This window comes from Eucyclogobius newberryi, unplaced genomic scaffold (assembly GCF_026437365.1).
Source record: "Eucyclogobius newberryi isolate DKJ021-1_F unplaced genomic scaffold, fEucNew1.0.hap1 SCAF_9, whole genome shotgun sequence".
Classification (NCBI taxonomy): Eukaryota; Metazoa; Chordata; class Actinopteri; order Gobiiformes; family Gobiidae; genus Eucyclogobius; species Eucyclogobius newberryi.
Window position 1 is genome coordinate 15,669,173 of NW_027316532.1, and position 18,131 is coordinate 15,687,303.

At 51.0% G+C, this 18,131-nt stretch overlaps 1 protein-coding gene across 1 annotated transcript; it reads left to right on the forward strand.

Moving 5' to 3' along the window:
• The first annotated feature begins 912 nt into the window (after positions 1 to 912).
• Positions 913 to 17,949, forward strand: nwd1 (NACHT and WD repeat domain containing 1). The gene is made up of 17 exons (XM_072437956.1): positions 913 to 1,285; positions 2,050 to 3,337; positions 3,529 to 3,732; positions 4,096 to 4,249; positions 4,730 to 4,847; positions 9,984 to 10,148; positions 10,738 to 10,935; positions 11,063 to 11,185; positions 12,050 to 12,246; positions 13,878 to 14,279; positions 14,476 to 14,566; positions 14,809 to 14,957; positions 15,171 to 15,444; positions 15,611 to 15,959; positions 16,631 to 16,835; positions 17,393 to 17,498; positions 17,561 to 17,949. The coding sequence occupies exons 1-17, from the start codon at positions 997 to 999 to the stop codon at positions 17,878 to 17,880; spliced, it is 4,632 nt and encodes a 1,543-aa protein (XP_072294057.1). The 5' UTR covers positions 913 to 996; the 3' UTR covers positions 17,881 to 17,949.
• The last annotated feature ends 182 nt before the right edge of the window (positions 17,950 to 18,131 follow it).

The window sequence follows — 18,131 nt, forward strand, 5'->3', positions numbered from 1 at the left end:
TCAGACTCACAAAAGCTTTAATTCTGTCAAAGAACAGAATTCACAAACAGGAAGTTGTCCTGGTGATTCAGAACAACATAAAACAATGAACAATGAATAAGTCAAAAGAGAAACAATTAAAGTCTGCTGTAGGATAAAAAATACCAATGAGGGTGGTGTCGTCGTGGCTGGAGGTGCAGCAGTTTGTGTTCAGGGAGAAAAGCAGGGGAGAAAGTACACAGCTCTGTGGAGCTCCTGTGCTGAGGGTCCCAGTGTCTGAGACATTCTTCCCCAGCCGCACGGACTGCCTCTGATCCGTCAGGAAGTCAGCACTGCCCCTGGGGGATTCGGCGCTCCCCCAGGGGCTCCAGCAGGGGGTCCAGCAGGGGGTCCAACAGGGTGAAGGTGAGGGACTTGAGGTGGGGGAGGACCAGGCGCTCAAATGACTTCATGACTACAGACGTCAGTGCCACAGGTCTGTAGTCTTTTAGACCAGTGATCCGGGGCTTCTTGGGACATTATGCTGCACTCTTCAGTCCTTGAGTTTAAGATTGGCTGCAGCTTCAGCTCTGAGCAGTTCAGTTTTTGGAGTAAATATACACGTGTTTTCAGGTGGTGGATTTGCGCTGGGGCCTGAGAAACTCTCCTTCTGTCCAACACGACTCCTGTGAACTGTTCCTCCATGAGATCCAGACGTCCAGAAGGATCTCTGTCATTCCCGTGTTTGTCGTGAGTTTGTTGTGTTGTTTTATTGTGTTTTGGAGAGAAAAAAGAATTTTTAGTGTGATCTGAATGTTTAAAACTGATTTAAGCCTCTGTCAGAATGTGTCTGATTCTATCCTCACTCTTTTTCTCAGTCTTGTTATCTTGTCTTGTTGTTTTATTGTCTTGTTGTCTTGCTGTATTGTTGTCTTGTCTTGTTGTTGTCTTGTCTTGTTGTCTTCTCCTCAGGCTCTTCTGGGAAACCGTTACGGTCACCGTGCTCTGCCACGTCTCATCTCCCAAAAACACTTTGAGATGTTTTTATCCAAACTCGCCAAGAACACGGACGGCCTTAAACTGCTCAACCAATGGTATCTCAGAGACGCCAACTCGGTCCCGCCCACCTACGTCCTGCAGCCAATCACGACTCACCTGGTTCACTTCAGTGACTTCTCTCCAGAGAACGCTACAAAACGAGAAGGCGACGCAGCGAGATGGAAATCCACAGAGACTCAGCTCCTGCAGCTGCTCAGAAACACTGCGAGTTCAGCCCAAAGCTCCGGAGCGCTCCGCCTGGAGGAGAAGCAGCGCTACTACACCTCAGGTCAGAGCGTTTCGGGGATGAAACTTTCAATCAATAGCTCTTTATTTGTTCTCGAGGGGACATTCAAGCACAATGAGAAGTTCATTAATTCAACAATGATAGAAAAGCTGGACAAGTGAACGTGTCAGGGCAGGTTAGGGCAGGTCAGGTCAGACTGAGATCAGGGCAGGTCAGACTGAGGGCAGGTCAGGGCAGGGCAGGTCAGACTGAGGGCAGGTCAGGCCAGGGAAGGTCAGGTCAGGTCAGGGCAGACTGAGGTCAGGGCAGGGCAGGTCAGGTCAGGTCAAGGCAGACTGAGGGCAGGGCAGACTCAGGGCAGGGCAGGTCAGGGCAGGGCAGACTGAGGGCAGGTCAGGGCAGGTTAGGGCAGGTCAGACTTAGGTCAGGTCAGGGCAGGTCAGGTCAGAAGCAACCCTCGGCACAAAAGCTTATGCCGCTGGGTTAAACTTGCCCTCTTCAGCGCCTGGGGACAAATGTCCAGATCTTGGTCTAGTCCAGGCCTGGATTCGGGACCTTAGCTGGACCCATCTCCACATCTTGGTTTTGTTTTGGGCAGGACTTTAGCTGGAGGATTTGACCTGGAGATGTTCTTGTGGTAGAGTGCTCCTCTTCTTCTAGTCCAGACAAACATCATTGGAGAAACTACCAGCAGTTTTTATAGTCGACTCATCACGATTAGTCGATTAGTCGTTGCCGCTTTAGAAACACACTGCATATTTGTCACAGTTTTCTTCATCTTTCAGAGTGTTCTATGTCCTCCACAGTCACCGAGAGAGAATTTGAGCTGGGCTTATGGGCCAACGGAGGCGAATCTTCGTCTCTCATCTTTGTCCGGGAGATTCCTCGTCAGAAAGTCCGCGAGGGCCCCAAACGCTTCGGTAAGTTCCTGGACCTGGCGGTGGACGGTCTGCAGGACCCTGAGGCGCAGGGTCTGCTCTCGTCCCTCAAAGCGAGGCTCCTCTCTGGCCAGCAGAAGATCCTCAACCTGCACTGCGTCGAGCTGTCAAAGGGTGCTGTCGACCCCAAACGCAAGGAGCATGCGCAGTACCTGGAGGGCTTGTGCGAGCAGTTCGTGTCGCAGATGAAGTCTAGGGTCAGCGTTGCTTTGAACGAGAAACGGCGCAAGATCTGGGGCAGTGTCCAAGAAGAGAAGGTCGACTTGAGGGATTCACTCGCAGAGGAAGTTAGCTGTCACGTTAGCGCAAGTGCCGAGCTGTGCAGAGACGTCCAGGGGAGGGAGGGTCTGCTGGGGAAGCTCTGCCTGACGATGTGGGAGTCGACGAACCAATGCCACGCTCCGATCATCGTCCACGGAGATTTGGGGATGGGTAAAACGCTGCTCCTATGCAAACTGGCTCAGGAAATGCGAAGCGTGTTGGAAAACCGAGCCGCGGTCGTCGTTCGGCTGTTGTCTTTGCCGCACCCGCAAAAGTACAGCGTCGAGAACACGCTGCGAAGTCTGTGCGGCCAGATCTGTTTGGCGTTCGGGTTGGCGCCGCCAACTTCGCTCACGGCCGACGCGCACCTCGTCCGCTTTTTCTGGAACACGCTCGAACAAGTGTCGCAGCAGGGGAACAATTTACTGATAATCCTGGACGACATTGATCAGCTCGCGGATACGAAGGGCAAAGTGCGATGGCTGCCGTACGAGCTCCCGCCGAACGTGCACCTGGTCGTGTCCATGGAGACCAAATCGGAAGCGTTCGCAAGAATGCGACTGCGGCGGGAAACGCTGGAGAACTTCTTTGAGGTGGGGCGTTTGGGGCCGGACGACGGGAAGATGATCGCGGAGTCGTATCTGTGGTCGGCGAGTCGGACTCTGACGCCGGAACAGGAGGAGTTTGTGCTGAAAAGTTTGGAGAAGTCCGGAAGTCCACTGCACCTGAAGCTGATGCTGTCGCTGGGGAAACGCTGGAACTCGTTCACGCCGTTAGCCGAGCTGCGATTGGCCGCCAACGCACAGGAAATGATGTCACTGCTGCTGCACATGATGGAAGAACGACATGGACAAGAGCTGACAGCCGCAGCGCTCGGATACATCGCTCTGGCCAGGTTAGACCTCGGTATAGAGCTTGGTTAGACTTTCTGTAGTTGTACATCTTCTGTAGTTGGACGTCTTCTGTAGTTGTAGTTGTACGTCTTCTGCAGTTGTACGTCTTTTGTAGTTGTATGTCTTTTGTAGTTGTACGTCTTTTATAGTCGTATGTAATCAAGGGTTATTTGGTTTTGGTTTCTACTTGAAGGGAGGGGCTATTGGAGTGTGAGCTGCGTGACGTGCTGTCGCTGGATGATGATGTCATAAAAGAGGTCTACAGACACTCCCTGCCCCCGAGCCCCGCCCTCATCCGCCTGCCCCCCCTCCTGTGGGCGGGGCTAAAGTATGACCTCACAGAACACCTGACCGAGCGCTGGACCAACGGCATCGCCACGATCGTCTTCAAAAACAGGTCAAATGTGAATGTTTAAACTAGAAGAAACAGAAGGTGGTCACACGTGGTTTGTTGTGGTCTCCTCAGAAGGTGGTCACACGTGGTTTGTTGTGGTTTCCTCAGAAGGTGGTCACACGTGGTTTGTTGTGGTCTCCTCAGAAGGTGGTCACACGTGGTTTGTTGTGGTCTCCTCAGAAGGCGGTCACACGTGGTTTGTTGTGGTCTCCTCAGAAGGCGGTCACACGTGGTTTGTTGTGGTCTCCTCAGAAGGCGGTCACACGTGGTTTGTTGTGGTCTCCTCAGAACGTGGTCACATGGGGTTTGTTGTGGTCTCATCAGAAGGTAGTCACATGGTTTGTCGTGGTCTCCTCTTGTTTCCAGGCGTTTCTCTGAAGTCGTCACCTCGAGGTATCTCACTTCAGAGAGAAAAGGACGCGCTCTGAAGATTCTGGCTGAGTTCTTCCTCGGACGATGGAGCGGGAAACTCAAACCTGTTTCTCTGCCCAGACTCTCTCTGGTGCTCCCTGACAGAAAGGTACAGACTCTGCTCCTGTAGGGGGCGCTCTGATACAAGTGTGATGTCTGTTGTGCGTCAGGTGCTCCCTGACAGAAAGGTACTGACTCTGCTCCTGTAGGGGGCGCTCTGACTACAAGTGTGATGTCTGTTGTGCGTCAGGTGCTCCAGGATTATCTTATCTTATCTTATCTGACAGAAAGGTACAGACTCTGCTCCTGTGGGGGGCGCTCTGATACAAGTGTGATGTCTGTTGTGCGTCTGGTGCTCCCCGACAGAAAGGTACAGACTCTGCTCCTGTAGGGGGCGCTCTGATACAAGTGTGATGTCTGTTGTGCGTCTGGTGCTCCCCGACAGAAAGGTACAGACTCTGCTTCTGTAGGGGGCGCTCTGATACAAGTGTGATGTCTGTTGTGCGTCTGGTGCTCCCCGACAGAAAGGTACAGACTCTGCTCCTGTAGGGGGCGCTCTGATACAAGTGTGATGTCTGTTGTACATCAGGTGCCACCGCAGCCGCTGTGGTTCGGCGCAGGATTGGCAAATGTTAGAAAACTGCAGGAGCTGCCGTCTCACCTGCTGCAGGCCGGACTGTGGGAGGAGCTTAAACAGGAAGTCATTGGTAAGATTTGCACTCAAAATATTGATCTGTTGTATGTCGAGAGATGCGTGTACTTCTCTTATTGACCTGCTGATGCCGCTGTGTTCGAATGTTCAGGACATAAAAGTCCAAAGCATTTTGTTATTCTGCAGAATCAAAACAACATTTGAGTAAAGTCCAATTTTAAAGGTTTTCCATGTAGGCCAAGGCCCCTGGTCCCTTGGGCCCCTGGTCCCTTGGGCCCCTTGGGCCACTGGTCCCCTGGGCCGAGGTGCACAACACGCCACTAACAAAATGTTTTGAGTCACGAAAACTGTCCCCATCACAGAACCAGAATGAAACTAGGACTCAAACTGGGACTAAACCCACATGTCCCAGCGTCCTGTGTCCTTAGACAAATGTCCCAGAGTCCTGTGGTCTCGAAGTGAAGTGAAATTTTGAAAGACGACTCAGTAGCGCCACCTTAAAAATCGATGAACACGGGGCCAATGAGAGCCTGACGCAGTAAAAATATGACACTAACTCTAAAAACAACTCATGTTTCACACATGAACAATACGAGTCGACAGAACTGGACGTTTTAGGGCTCCTGGCGATGAGCGCTGTTGGCTCCTGGCGATGAGCGCTGTCGGCTCCTGAGCCTCGAGACTTTCATCTGTGAGATGGATTAGAATAATACTAAGAGTCAGAGGCTGGGGCACGATGTCACCAACGCTGATGTGTGTGACCTGGATGCCTGAATAGTGTAGCCGCAGAAAGGGGTGTGAAAGGGGCGTGACAGGGGTGTGAAAGGGGTGTGATCTGTCTCTGGCATGAGCTGTTCTATTTTCCGGCATTAATATTTGTTTTGTCAAGTCAAAAACATTACTTTTAGTTAGTTTATTTGTGGAGCACAATTCATACATAACAACAGCAACAGGAAAAATGCATTAAAATCACAAAGACAGAAATCACCAGTTTGAGACATAAAAGAGAAAAGTGCAATGAAAATCAAACGCCCGAGCGGGGACACGCCTCTGGTCTGGACCTGCCCTGGTCTGGACCCGCTCTGGTCTGGACCCGCCCTGGTCTGGACCCGCCCTGGTCTGGACCCGTCCTGTTCTGGACCCGCCCTGGTCTGGACCCGTCCTGGACTTGACCCGCTCTGGTCTGGACTCGCCCTGGTCTTGACCCGCTCTGGTCTGGACCCGCCCTAGTCTGGACCCGCCCTGGTCTGGACCCGCTCTGGTCTTGACCCGCTCTGGTCTTGATCCGCTCTGGTCTTGACCCGCTCTGGTCATCACGTTGGCCCTGTCCCCACACGGGGCTCTAAACGCTCGCTCTGGTCTTCATCTTGTCCCTGTGTTGTCTTATGTCCGTCCTTTGCGACTTGTTTAGCTTCTTTGTGGCTTCTATCTCTTTCTTGAAGTTGTCGTTTGAAAACTCGGTCAGTTTGTGGCTGTACACGGCGACAAACACGTCCTCGTACTGCTCCTGCAGCTGATTGTTCACGTACTGCAAATCTTTGATCTCATTCTTGAACCTTTTGTTTTGAGCCACACATTGGTCCACGAGCCGCTTTGTGGCTCCCACGTCCCACTCGGAGATGTCCCTCTTCAGGTCGTCCTGTCTTTGCATCAGAGACTTTTTCTCACTTTTAAGTGTCTTCAAATGGACTTTTAGCAGCTTCTTTTGAGCAACGCGATCGTCCAACGCTGCACATTCTTTACACAAGATGACATTTTCTTTTCTTAATTGACTTATATCATATGTGACTTGATGAATCTCGCCCTCAGACTCTTCAAACGTTTGTAATTTCTTCTCCAGTTTGAGTTTTTTCTTCTCTAGTTTCTTCTTCGTTGCCTGGAGATCAGCCGCTTCCTCGTCCACGTCCTTGTAACGCTCCGACTTGACTTTGAGCTCTATCGTTTTCTGCAGCATCTCGTCAATGTCCTGCTGGTTCCTTTCGTTGAGAACCTTCAGCTCCTGGATCTCGAAGCCTTTCTGCTTGTACGTAAACTCCTCCTTCTTTCTCTTGTCATACGCTTGCCTTACATTCCAGAGATATTCTGTCAGTTGCTTGTTCTCGTTTTCTAAGGCAGATTTGGACACTTCCATCGCTTCACATTTCTTCCTCCAACACGACTCTCGCGCCAGTTCCTTCAGCAGTTTGGAAATGTCGTCTCGTAGTTGTGCGTTTTCCTCGTAGAAACGATCTTTTTCCGACGTTAACTGAACATAGAGCTCTTCCGCGTCTTCTTGATGAGGTTTTGATTTCAAACGTTTCAACTCCTCGTGTAATTTGCCGTTCTGGACTCTCAATACTTCCATCTCCTCTTCCAGAGTCGTACATTCCTCTCGAACCTTCTCTAGATGATTCTCTTTCTCCCAAAGCTCTTTACACTCCTCATGAACCGCCTCGTTTTCCTCACGGATTCGACCGGTTTCCGCTTGTAACTGAAGGCGGCGCTCTTCTACCGATTTGAAACGCTCAAGTTCCTCTTTCAAGCTGAAGATCTGCTTTGTCAATCTTTCCATTTCCTCTTCCAGATTCCTCCGTTCTTTCGTACGTGGCTCGATAAAAGCCAGGAGAGCGTCATACTCTTCCTCGCAGACGCCGTCCTCGTCCTCATATCGCTCCTTCAGCAGTTCAGCTCGCGTCAGCTCCGATTGCACGCTCTGACGCAGCTCGTGTAAAGAACTCTTCTGGCGACTCAACAATGCAATCTTTTGCAGTCGCATGAGCGGTTCCATCGTCCTCTCCATCTCGGTTCTTCTCTGGATCTCGGTTCTTCTCTGGATCTCGGTTCTTCTCTGGATCTCGGTTCTTCTCTCAATCGATCTCAATTCTTCTCTTGATCTCAGTTCTTCTCTCGATCTCAGTTCTTCTCTCAATCGATCTCGGTTCTTCTCTCGATCTCGGTTCTTCTCTTCGATCTCGGTTCTTCTCTCAATCGATCTCAGTTCTTCTCTGGATTGACCTCGGTTCTTCTCTGGATCTCGGTTATTCACTTGATCTCGGTTCTTCTCTCTATCTCAGTTCTTCTCTCGATCTCAGTTCTTCTCTCAATCGATCTCGGTTCTTCTCTTCGATCTCGGTTCTTCTCTCGATCTCAGTTCTTCTCTCAATCTCAGTTCTTCTCTTCGATCTCGGTTCTTCTCTCAATCTCGGTTCTTCTCTCGATCTCAGTTCTTCTCTCAATCTCAGTTCTTCTCTCAATCGATCTCGGTTCTTCTCTCAATCTCGGTTCTTCTCTTCGATCTCGGTTCTTCTCTTCGATCTCGGTTCTTCTCTCGATCAATCTCAATTCTTCTCTCGATCTCAGTTCTTCTCTGGATCGATCTCGGTTCTTCTCTTGATCTCGGTTCTTCTCTTGATCTCGGTTCTTCTCGACCTCAGTTCTTCTCTCGATCTATCTCGGTTCTTCTCTTCGATCTCAGTTCTTCTCTGGATCGATCTTGGTTCTTCTCTGGATCTCGGTTCTTCTCTGGATTTCGGCTCTTCTCTTGATCTCGGTTCTTCTCTCCATCTCGGTTCTTCTCTCCATCTCGGTTCTTCTCTGGATCGATCTCAATTCTTCTCTCGATCTCAGTTCTTCTCTGGATCGATCTCAATTCTTCTCTCGATCTCAGTTCTTCTCTGGATCTCGGTTCTTCTCTGGATCTCGGTTCTTCTCTTGATCTTGGTTCTTCTCTCGATCTCAGTTCTTCTCTCGATCTCAGTTCTTCTCTCGATCCATCTCGGTTCTTCTCTTCGATCTCAGTTCTTCTCTCGATCTCGGTTCTTCTCTCGATCTCGGTTCTTCTCTCGATCTTGTGTTTTCTCTCGATCTCAGTTCTTCTCTGGATCGATCTCGGTTCTTCTCTGGATCGATCTTGGTTCTTCTCTGGATCGATCTCGGTTCTTCTCTGGATCTCTGTTCTTCTCTTGATCTCAGTTCTTCTCTCGATCTCGGTTCTTCTCTCTATCTCGGTTCTTCTCTCGATCGCGGTTCTTCTCTGGATCTCGGTTCTTCTCTGGATCTCGGTTCTTCTCTGGATCTCGGTTCTTCTCTGGATCTCGGTTCTTCTCTCGATCTCAGGCAGTCTGTGTTGAAGGTCTCGAGCTGCTTTTAGGCCAGAACCTTCTTATCCGTTAGCGCTCGTTCGTCTTGTAATCGCTCTTCTTTCCTAGTCATATCTTGATTTTTGATGCGTTCATTTTGGAGCTCTTGATTTTCTTGCAGAGTTGTTGTTGTTGTTGTTTTATGGCGGTTGGCATCCGAGTGTTGCATTACCGCCAGACTTTAGTCCTCAGACTTTGTCGTAGTCACCGCCAGACTTTATTGTTGTTGTTGTTGTTGTTTTATGGCGGTTGGCAGAGAACTGAATAAATGGAAGAAAGTCTCAAGAAGAAAGTCTAAAGAAGAAAGTCTAAGTTCTACCTGGTTTTCAGGCAACCAGCATTCTTTGTGATGTCATCATTTAATAAAGTCTACATCTATGGTTGCTATGGTAACCTGCTGTGATTGGTCGTCATCTTCCTTAACCTGCTGTGATTGGTCGTCAGCTTCCTTAACCTGATGTGATTGGTCGTCAGCTTCCTTAACCTGCTGTGAATTAACCAATAAACAATTTATGTGTAATATTTGGAAGATGGGTTGTGGGCCGTTTTTAAATGCTTGGAGGGCCTGAATTGTCCCCCGGGCCTTATGTTGAATAGCCCTGAACTAGACAATACCCAGGGCCGTACACAGACCTGTGAACCCGGGGCAAGGACCCAAAAGGGGCTCAGATACCTTCAGCCTCCTCTGGACCTGCTGTCAATCAGAGACATGCAGAGGCTCTGATGTGGTTGCTCCGTAGCTAACTCCGAGTGGCTGTTCTTCCTGTGTTCACTTCCTCTGTGGTTGCTCTGTAGCTAACTCCGAGTGGCTGTTCTTCCTGTGTTCACTTCCTCTGTGGTTGCTCTGTAGCTAACTCCGAGTGGCTGTTCTTCCTGTGTTCACTCCCTCTGTGGTTGCTCCGTAGCTAACTCGGAGTGGCTGTTCTTCCCCGTGTTCACTCCCTCTGTGGTTTCTCCGTAGCTAACTCCGAGTGGCTGTTCTTTCCTGTGTTCACTCCCTCTGAGGTTGCTCCGTAGCAAACTCCGAGTTGCTGTTCTTCCCTGTATTCACTCCCTCTGTGGTTGCTCCGTAGCAAACTCTGAGTGGCTGTTCTGTAAGAGCCGGGTGTGTGGAATCCAGGCCGTGATCCTGGACTTGGACCGGAGCTGGAGGATCATGGACTGTATTGAGACCAAACTGATCCGAGACACGATGGTCCTCATCAAGCCCAGTCTGGATTTCCTGGACGGGATCATGGGTCAGTCAGATGCCCTGCCATCCTCTGGTTTCAGACATGACTCTGTGTTTCAGACATGACTCTGTGTGTTTCAGAATTGACTCTGTGTTTCAGACATGACTCTGTGTGTTTCAGACTTGACTCTGTGTTTCAGACATGACTGTGTGTTTCAGACATGACTCTGTGTTTCAGACATGACTCTGTGTGTTTCAGACATGACTGTGTGTGTTTCAGACATGACTGTGTGTTTCAGACATGACTGTGTGTTTCAGACATGACTGTGTTTCAGACATGACTCTGTGTTTCAGACATGACTCTTTGTTTCAAACATGACTCTGTGTGTTTCAGACTTGACTCTGTGTTTCAGACATGACTCTGTGTGTTTCAAACTTGACTCTGTGTGTTTCAGACTTGACTCTGTGTTTCAGACATGACTCTGTGTGTTTCAAACTTGACTCTGTGTGTTTCAGACTTGACTCTGTGTGTTTCAGACATGACTCTGTGTGTTTCAGACATGACTCTGTGTGTTTCAGACATGACTCTGTGTTTCAGACATGGCTCTTTGTGTTTCAAAATGACTGTGTGTTTCAGACATGACTCTGTGTTTCAGACATGACTCTGTTCTACTCGGAGCTTCTGTCGCGGCTCTGTTCTCTCTCGCAGCCGTACCCTGCTCTGATTGGACAGATCTGCTCTCAGTGTGAGGCGTGGCTTCTCTCCTGCACTGAGCCCATTCTCATCCCACAGAGCAGCTTCCTGCAGCCTCCAGGGGGCGCTCTGACCTACACGCTCACAGGCCTGCAGGGAGGTCAGTCACCAAGACCTTTACACATTTATTTATTTATTTAGACCAGCATTTTTAGGACTATTAGAGAAAACCACTGTTAAAACCGGTTTTGACCCAGTTTGTTCCTTCGGCTGTTCTGCCCCTGCAGGTGTCCTCTGTTTGGACGTGTGTCTGGAGGAGGAGTTGGTCGTTGCTGGTTCTGAAGATGGAGTCGTTGGTGTTTGGAGCGTTCCAGACGCTCAGTTGCTGCACACGCTGCTCGGACACACAGGTTCAGCCTGAAGTTGTCGCATTATAACGTTTAATAAGTTCAGCTGAAAACATTAGCTTTTTTCTTGTTTTTTCTTGGTAATCCATTTTCACCTGTTGCTTTATTGTCACGGTTAATCATAAAGTCCATTTTCTTCACAAAGTTGTTGCACGGCAGACACTTTATGGTGGAAACCAAAAGACGGCAAAGGGACCAGAAGTAGGTGTGGTCAGAGCGCGACTGACCTGAGTGACATCAGCGACCAATCAAAAACCAGCATGTTTAAGTGGCAGAGCCACAATATCTTATATATGCTGCCCACATGCTTAGCAAAGCACAGCTAGCAAAGCACAGCTAGCAAAGCACAGCTAGCAAAGCACAACTAGCAAAGCACAACTAGCAAAGCACAACTAGCAAAGCACAGCTAGCAAAGCACATTAGCTGTGACGAGCTAAGGCCCAAAGTCACTGGGACAGGTTCCAGTCGCCTGCGACCCTGAACCGGAAACAAGCGCTACAGAGGAATGTTTATGGCACTCGCTTTGTCAAGAGCCACAATCTGATATTTCCAGGTCATAAAGTGTCTGACAATGATCCAAAGCTAAAGCATGACATAAAGAGAGGTTCAAACGCCACGCCCATCACATGCAGAGAAGTCAAAGAAATGAGGCAAAACTGTTCCTGTGCACGCTAGCTTTAGCCACGCCCCTCACACACACACACACTGGAATAAACATCTCTTTGTGACTCGCTCAGATCGACCTCAGGAGGATTTAGATCATATTTATGAAGAACATTCCAGGAGTAAAAGAACGGCGCTGAAAGGTTCCTGGGTGAACCTGGGGGACGGGAACAGTCAGAACTTTAGTCTTTCTCTCTGCTTCAGCTGCAGTTCTGGAGGTGCGCGTTACTGGCTCCGCCCTCTGCGTCTCATTGGCTGCAGACGGCTCCATGAGGAAGTGGAGTTTGCTTCGTGGGAAACAGGAAGTGTGCGTGGACGAGGCATTTGCACCGGACGACGGGCGTGTGCGTCTGAGCGTGTGCGAGAGGAGGGGCCTGCTCACAGTGCAGACAAACACGCAGGTAACCACGGCAACCACGGCACACCTATATTCTGTTATGCACTTTGCACTCTTCCTCTTGCCATAAATAAAGTAGCATTTTCCTGTAGAACTGGTCAATTGGCCAGGGGAGTAGCTCGCCTAGGGCACCAAATGTGCTGGGTCCTCCTGATAAAGGGAGGTTTTAGGTTTCACTTGGGACTTGGCTCTACATCTACATCCTATTGTCCTCATCACTAAGAACCTGAAGAGCATCAGAATGCACTGGGCGTCGCCCACTCCAGGGTTTCAACACACTGTTATATACAGAGTCCAGATGATGCAATGGAACCCTCCTGGACGAATGAGGAATTACACCCACGTGTTCTTTATATCATGAATGTTCTTCTATTCACCTCATTCTAGAAGCTCGTCTGAGCCGCCGGGAGACATCATCCTTCTTCTGGTCGTATTAGTAACCTCAGGACCTCAGGGCTGTGATCTCAGAGCTGTGACTTCAGAGCTGTGACTTCAGAGCTGTGACTTCAGAGCTGTGACCTCAGGGCTGTGACCTCAGGGCTGTGACCTCAGAGCTGTGACCTCAGGGCTGTGACCTCAGGGCTGTGACCTCAGAGCTGTGACCTCAGGGCTGTGACCTCAGGGCTGTGACCTCAGGGCTGTGACCTCAGAGCTGTGACCTCAGGACTGTGACCTCAGGGCTGTGACCTCAGAGCTGTGACCTCAGAGCTGTGACCTCAGGGCTGTGACCTCAGGGCTGTGACCTCAGAGCTGTGACCTCAGAGCTGTGACCTCAGGGCTGTGACCTCAGGGCTGTGACCTCAGGGCTGTGACCTCAGAGCTGTGACCTCAGGACTGTGACCTCAGGGCTGTGACCTCAGAGCTGTGACCACAGGACCTCAGGACTGTGACCTCAGGGCTGTGAACTCAGGTAATAATAAGTTCTACACAGATTAAAAAGTTTTCAAGTCCAGGGACATTTTACACAAATATATCGACTTTTCTTCATTTAAACCAACGGAATTCCCGCTGGACTGGAAGTGTCATTACAGAGGAAGTGTCATTACAGAGGAAGTGTCATTACAGAGGAAGTGCCATTACAGAGGAAGTGTCATTACAGAGGAAGTGTCATTACAGAGGAAGTGTCATTACAGAGGAAGTGCCATTACAGAGGAAGTGTCATTACAGAGGAAGTGTCATTACAGAGGAAGTGTCATTACAGAGGAAGTGCCATTACAGAGGAAGTGCCATTACAGAGGAAGTGTCATTACAGAGGAAGTGTCATTACAGAGGAAGTGTCATTACAGAGGAAGTGTCATTACAGAGGAAGTGCCATTACAGAGGAAGTGCCATTACAGAGGAAGTGCCATCACAGAGGAAGTGTCAATACGCGGGAAAAGTGGGCGGAGCGGAATAAGGTCAATAGCCATTTTCCCATCTGATGAGTACGACAGTGGGTTTGAATGATCTTATCCTCTAACCCGACGACACTCTGAGGCCCCTCTCGGTTCTCTGAGGCCCCTCTCGGTTCTCTGAGGCCCCTCTCGGTTCTCTGAGGCCCCTCTCGGTTCTCTGAGGCACCTCTCGGTTCTCTGAGGCCCCTGGGTTCTCTCCTCTCACTGATTGGTTGTAAATCTGCCGCTGTGTGTTCTCCAGGTCAAGTTCTTCGGTCTGGACGGTTCCACGCTCCTGTCCTCGCTCTCGGACCCGGACTCTCAGATCCTCGGGGTTCTGGAGGACTCTGTGGTCTCTCTGTGTGGACCGGGTTTAGTCCGGATCACCCAGGCCTTTGACCCGAGCAAAGAAGCCATCCAAGTCCGGCTCCAAGAACAGGACCAGAGCCGGGACCAGGACCAGAGCTGGGACCAGAGCCAGAGCCGGGACCAGAACCAGAACCAGAACCAGAGCCAGAGCCAGAGCCAGAGCCAGGACCAGGACCAGAACCAGAGCCAGGCCCGTCCGCAGGCCCCGATCAGGACCCAGACGTTCTGCTGTTCTGTGGCTCTGGGTCGGAAACAGAAAGTTCTGGTGGTTTTTAAAGAAGGAGTTCTCTTCCAGGTAATCTCTCTTCTGGATCATTCTTATATTTAATCCAAAACCAGAATGTGTCAATCTGACTAAAACATCAAGATCTCACCTCTGCTCCATCTTGTGACGCAGCAGCTGTTGTTTTAGCCTCATTTAAACTGCTTCATGGGATTAATTAATTTGACTTTTTGTATTTTGACTCTAAATCTTATTTTGTCTTTTTTAGATCTCTAAAGATGGAGGCCAAACATCCATGAAGTTTCCTCTGAGTCCATCTCTGTTCTCAGTGTCCAACGACGAGAAGATCCTAATGGCAGGTACCTGGTTTAGTCCTGGTTTAGTCCTGGTTTAATCATGGTTTAGACCTGGTTTAGCCCTGGTTTAGTCCTGCTTTCGTCCTGGTTTAGTCCTGGTTTAGACCTGGTTTAATCATGGTTTAGACCTGGTTTAGTCCTGCTTTCGTCCTGGTTTAGTCCTGGTTTAGACCTGGTTTAGTCCTGGTTTAGACCTGGTTTAGTCCTGGTTTAGTCCTGATTTAGTCCCTGTTCTCTGTCTTTAGGCTCAGACCTGGTCCTCGCCTTGTTCCGTCTCGATCTGGATCACGTGCAGCGTTTTCTGGAGCTGGTTCACGATGACGAGGTTCTGACGGCGACAGTTTCATCCGACTCGAGGTTCGTCTTCAGCGGCGCCAAGGACCAGGTCATCAGGGTCAGTCCCTCTCACCGTCTGCTCTCAGGTTCTACTCCCACAGGTCATCGGGGTCAGTCCCTCTCACCGTCTGCTCTCAGGTTCTACTCCCACAGGTCATCGGGGTCAGTCCCTCTCACCGTCTGCTCTCAGGTTCTACTCCCACAGGTCATAGGGGTCAGTCCCTCTCACCGTCTGCTCTCAGGTTCACCAGGTTGACCTTCTGTCCCTCAGGTGTGGTCCATCACGACAGGTGCGCTCCTGGACTCGCTCTGTGGTCTGGACGCTCCGGTCTCTCGTCTCTCGCTCCTGTCGGACTTCATCGTGTCGGCGTCGTGTTCGTCAACGGCGGTGAAGCTCTGGACGCTTCGCTACGACACGCGGCACAAGCCCTCGGCCCACATCCCGACCGGCTCGCCACACTGCGCCCTGACACGGGACTTTGACCAGATCTTCTACGTCCAGGACCAGGGCCACCACGAGGTCTTCAGCTGGAGCCAGCAGACCGGTACTAAACCAGGACTAAACCAGGACTAAACCAGGACTAAACCAGGTCTAAACCAGGTTTAAACCAGGTCTAAACCAGGTCTAAACCAGGACTAAACCAGAACTAAACCAGGACTAAACCAGGACTAAACCAGGTCTAAACCAGGTGTAACCCTCTGTCCTCTCAGGCAGCATCAGTGAGCGCATGGCCGTGTCGGTGCAGGTCTCGTGTCTGGAGGTGGCTCAGACCAAACGCTTGCTCCTTTGTGGTCTGGTCAGTGGGACGATCTTCATCTACCCTCTGTCCCAGCCTCAGGAGACCCTCTGCATCCCGCCTCCCGAGAGTCTGACCCCGGTCCGGACTCTGGCCCTCAGCCCCAGCGAGAGGTTCCTGTGTGTGGCCTACGAGGACCAGGTCTGTCTGTTCCAGCTCACGTCCAGAGACTGTTTCCCCGCCGTGGAAGGTCCAGAGAACAGGCTGGTGCTGGGGCTTCTGCACGGCCCGCTGTCCTGCTGCGGACTGCTCAACGACCAGAGGTACTGGACCGGGACCGGACCGGGACCGGACCAGGACTGGACAGGGACCGGACCGGGACCTAAACAGGACAATCAATGAATCAAACTGTATTCATAAAGTGCTTTTCATACCTAGAGTGTAACTCAAGTGCATTAAAAACAATGCATGAGGCTGAGTACAGATAAGTTTAGGAAGCACCATCAGAGAAGGCCCCAAACCTCCACCAGGGGCCCATAGAAGAGACCCAAAACCTCCACCAGGGGCCCAGAGAAGAGACCCAAAACCTCCACCAGGGGCTCAGAGAAGAGTCCCTGAACCTCTATCAGGGGCCCAGAGAAGAGACCCTAAACCTGCACCAGGGGCCCAGAGAAGAGATCCAAAACCTCCACCCGGGGCCCAGAGAAGAGACCCAAAACCTCCGCCAGGGGCCCAGAGAAGAGACCCCAAACCTCCACCTAAAATGGATATAATTATTAAAATAAGTAAAGACAAAATGTAAACGTTGAAGCTAAGAACAAAATATTCTCAATAAAATGTGTGGTGGAAATAGAATAAAACTAAGACATAAATATTGTATATATACATATATAATAAAGGAAGACTGGACCAGGTCTAACCACGGTCTCTGCCCCTCAGGTTCATCTATGGGACCAGGACAAGATCAGGTCTAACCCCGGTCTCTGGTCCTCAGGTTCATCTATGGGACCAGCTGTGGTGAGGTCCGGCTACATGACTTCAGGTCCGGCTCCGGCTCGGCTCTGGAGTCTCATCGCAGTCGAGTTTCATGTGTGACTGTGAGTAACTGGGAAAGTCACGTCCTGATTGGGTCTGAAGACACAACGCAGAGACTTTACTCCCTCAGACCGGCCCGGCTCCAGCACACCATGGACTACAAGGTACAAGGGACCAGGGACTGGACCGGGGACTGGACCAGGGGCTAGACCGGGGACTGGACCAGGGGCTAGACCGGGGACTGGACCGGGGACTAGACCGGGGACTGGACCGGGGACTAGACCGGGGACTGGACCGGGGGCTAGACTGGGGGCTAGACCGGGGACTAGACCGGGTTTGGACCGGGGACTGGACCAGGGGCTAGACCGGGGACTGGACCGGGGGCTAGACCGGGGACTGGACCGGGGACTAGACCGGGGACTGGACCAGGGGCTAGACTGGGGGCTAGACCGGGGACTAGACCGGGTTTGGACCGGGGACTGGACCAGGGTTTGGACCGGGGACTGGACCAGGGGCTAGACCGGGGACTGGACTAGGGGCTAGACCGGGGACTGGACCGGGGACTGGACCGGGGACTAGACCGGGGACTAGACCGGGGGCTGGACCGGGGACTGGACCAGGGACTAGACCGGGGACTAGACCAGGGACTAGACCGGGGAATGTTCAGTGCGTTGGTCTCCGCCCCCTGGTGGTCAGTAGTGATATATGTTGTGTTTGTCAGGGTTTCTTCTTCGAGGGCGTGCTCTGCGCCGCCTTCTCCGACAGCGATCAGTTTGTTTTCACCGGCTCCAGAGACAGAACCATCAAAGTGTGGGGCGTGGCCACAGGTAAGGAACCAGGAGAACCCAGAACCATGTGTGGATCATCTGTCCTCCCTCTCCGTCCGTAGGGAAGCTGCTCCTGGTGCAGTTTGTGTACTTTCCCGTCGTCAGGATGATTTCCTACAAAAATGGCTTCGTGGCTTTGTCCAAACAGGGAACGATCATCAGAGAGACTTTCAGGTGTCCAGACCACATCAGCCCAGACTACAACCCGCTCAGGACGGTCCGAGCGCAGTACAGGGTCACATCCAATCCCTGTGACCCCCGTGACCTCGAGGAGCAGGGGCAGAGCCAGCAGGGGGCGGAGCTGCAGGAGTTTAACCCCGCCCACATCAGCCTCATGGACGTTATCAAGTCCAAACCGTCGCCCACCTGTGTCCTTCTGTAGCACGCTAAAGGCTAAGAGCTAATACTTACACTAAAGCTAATGCTGAAGCTAATGCTAATGCTAATGCACGTCCACGATTCCTACATTTCAGAATCCCGAGTTTATCCGAGTTAGAAAAATGTTTGCGTTTGGATAAACTTTAATATCCGACTGTGAAATTATTGCTCGTTCTTGTGTTTCATATTTAGTTTCTCTCAACGTGTGTGAAACCGCTGCCGCTGAGCTTCTGCTGGTGTAAAGCTGCCGCTATG

Excerpts from the sequence above, each read along its gene's own strand:
- nwd1 (XM_072437956.1), top strand. The coding sequence starts at position 997 with ATGTTTTTATCCAAACTCGCCAAGAACACGGACGGCCTTAAACTGCTC. Across the intron at positions 4,848-9,983 it reads GCTTAAACAGGAAGTCATTG|CAAACTCTGAGTGGCTGTTC; the intron begins GTAAGATTTGCA and ends GTTGCTCCGTAG. Across the intron at positions 15,445-15,610 it reads CAGCTGGAGCCAGCAGACCG|GCAGCATCAGTGAGCGCATG; the intron begins GTACTAAACCAG and ends CTGTCCTCTCAG.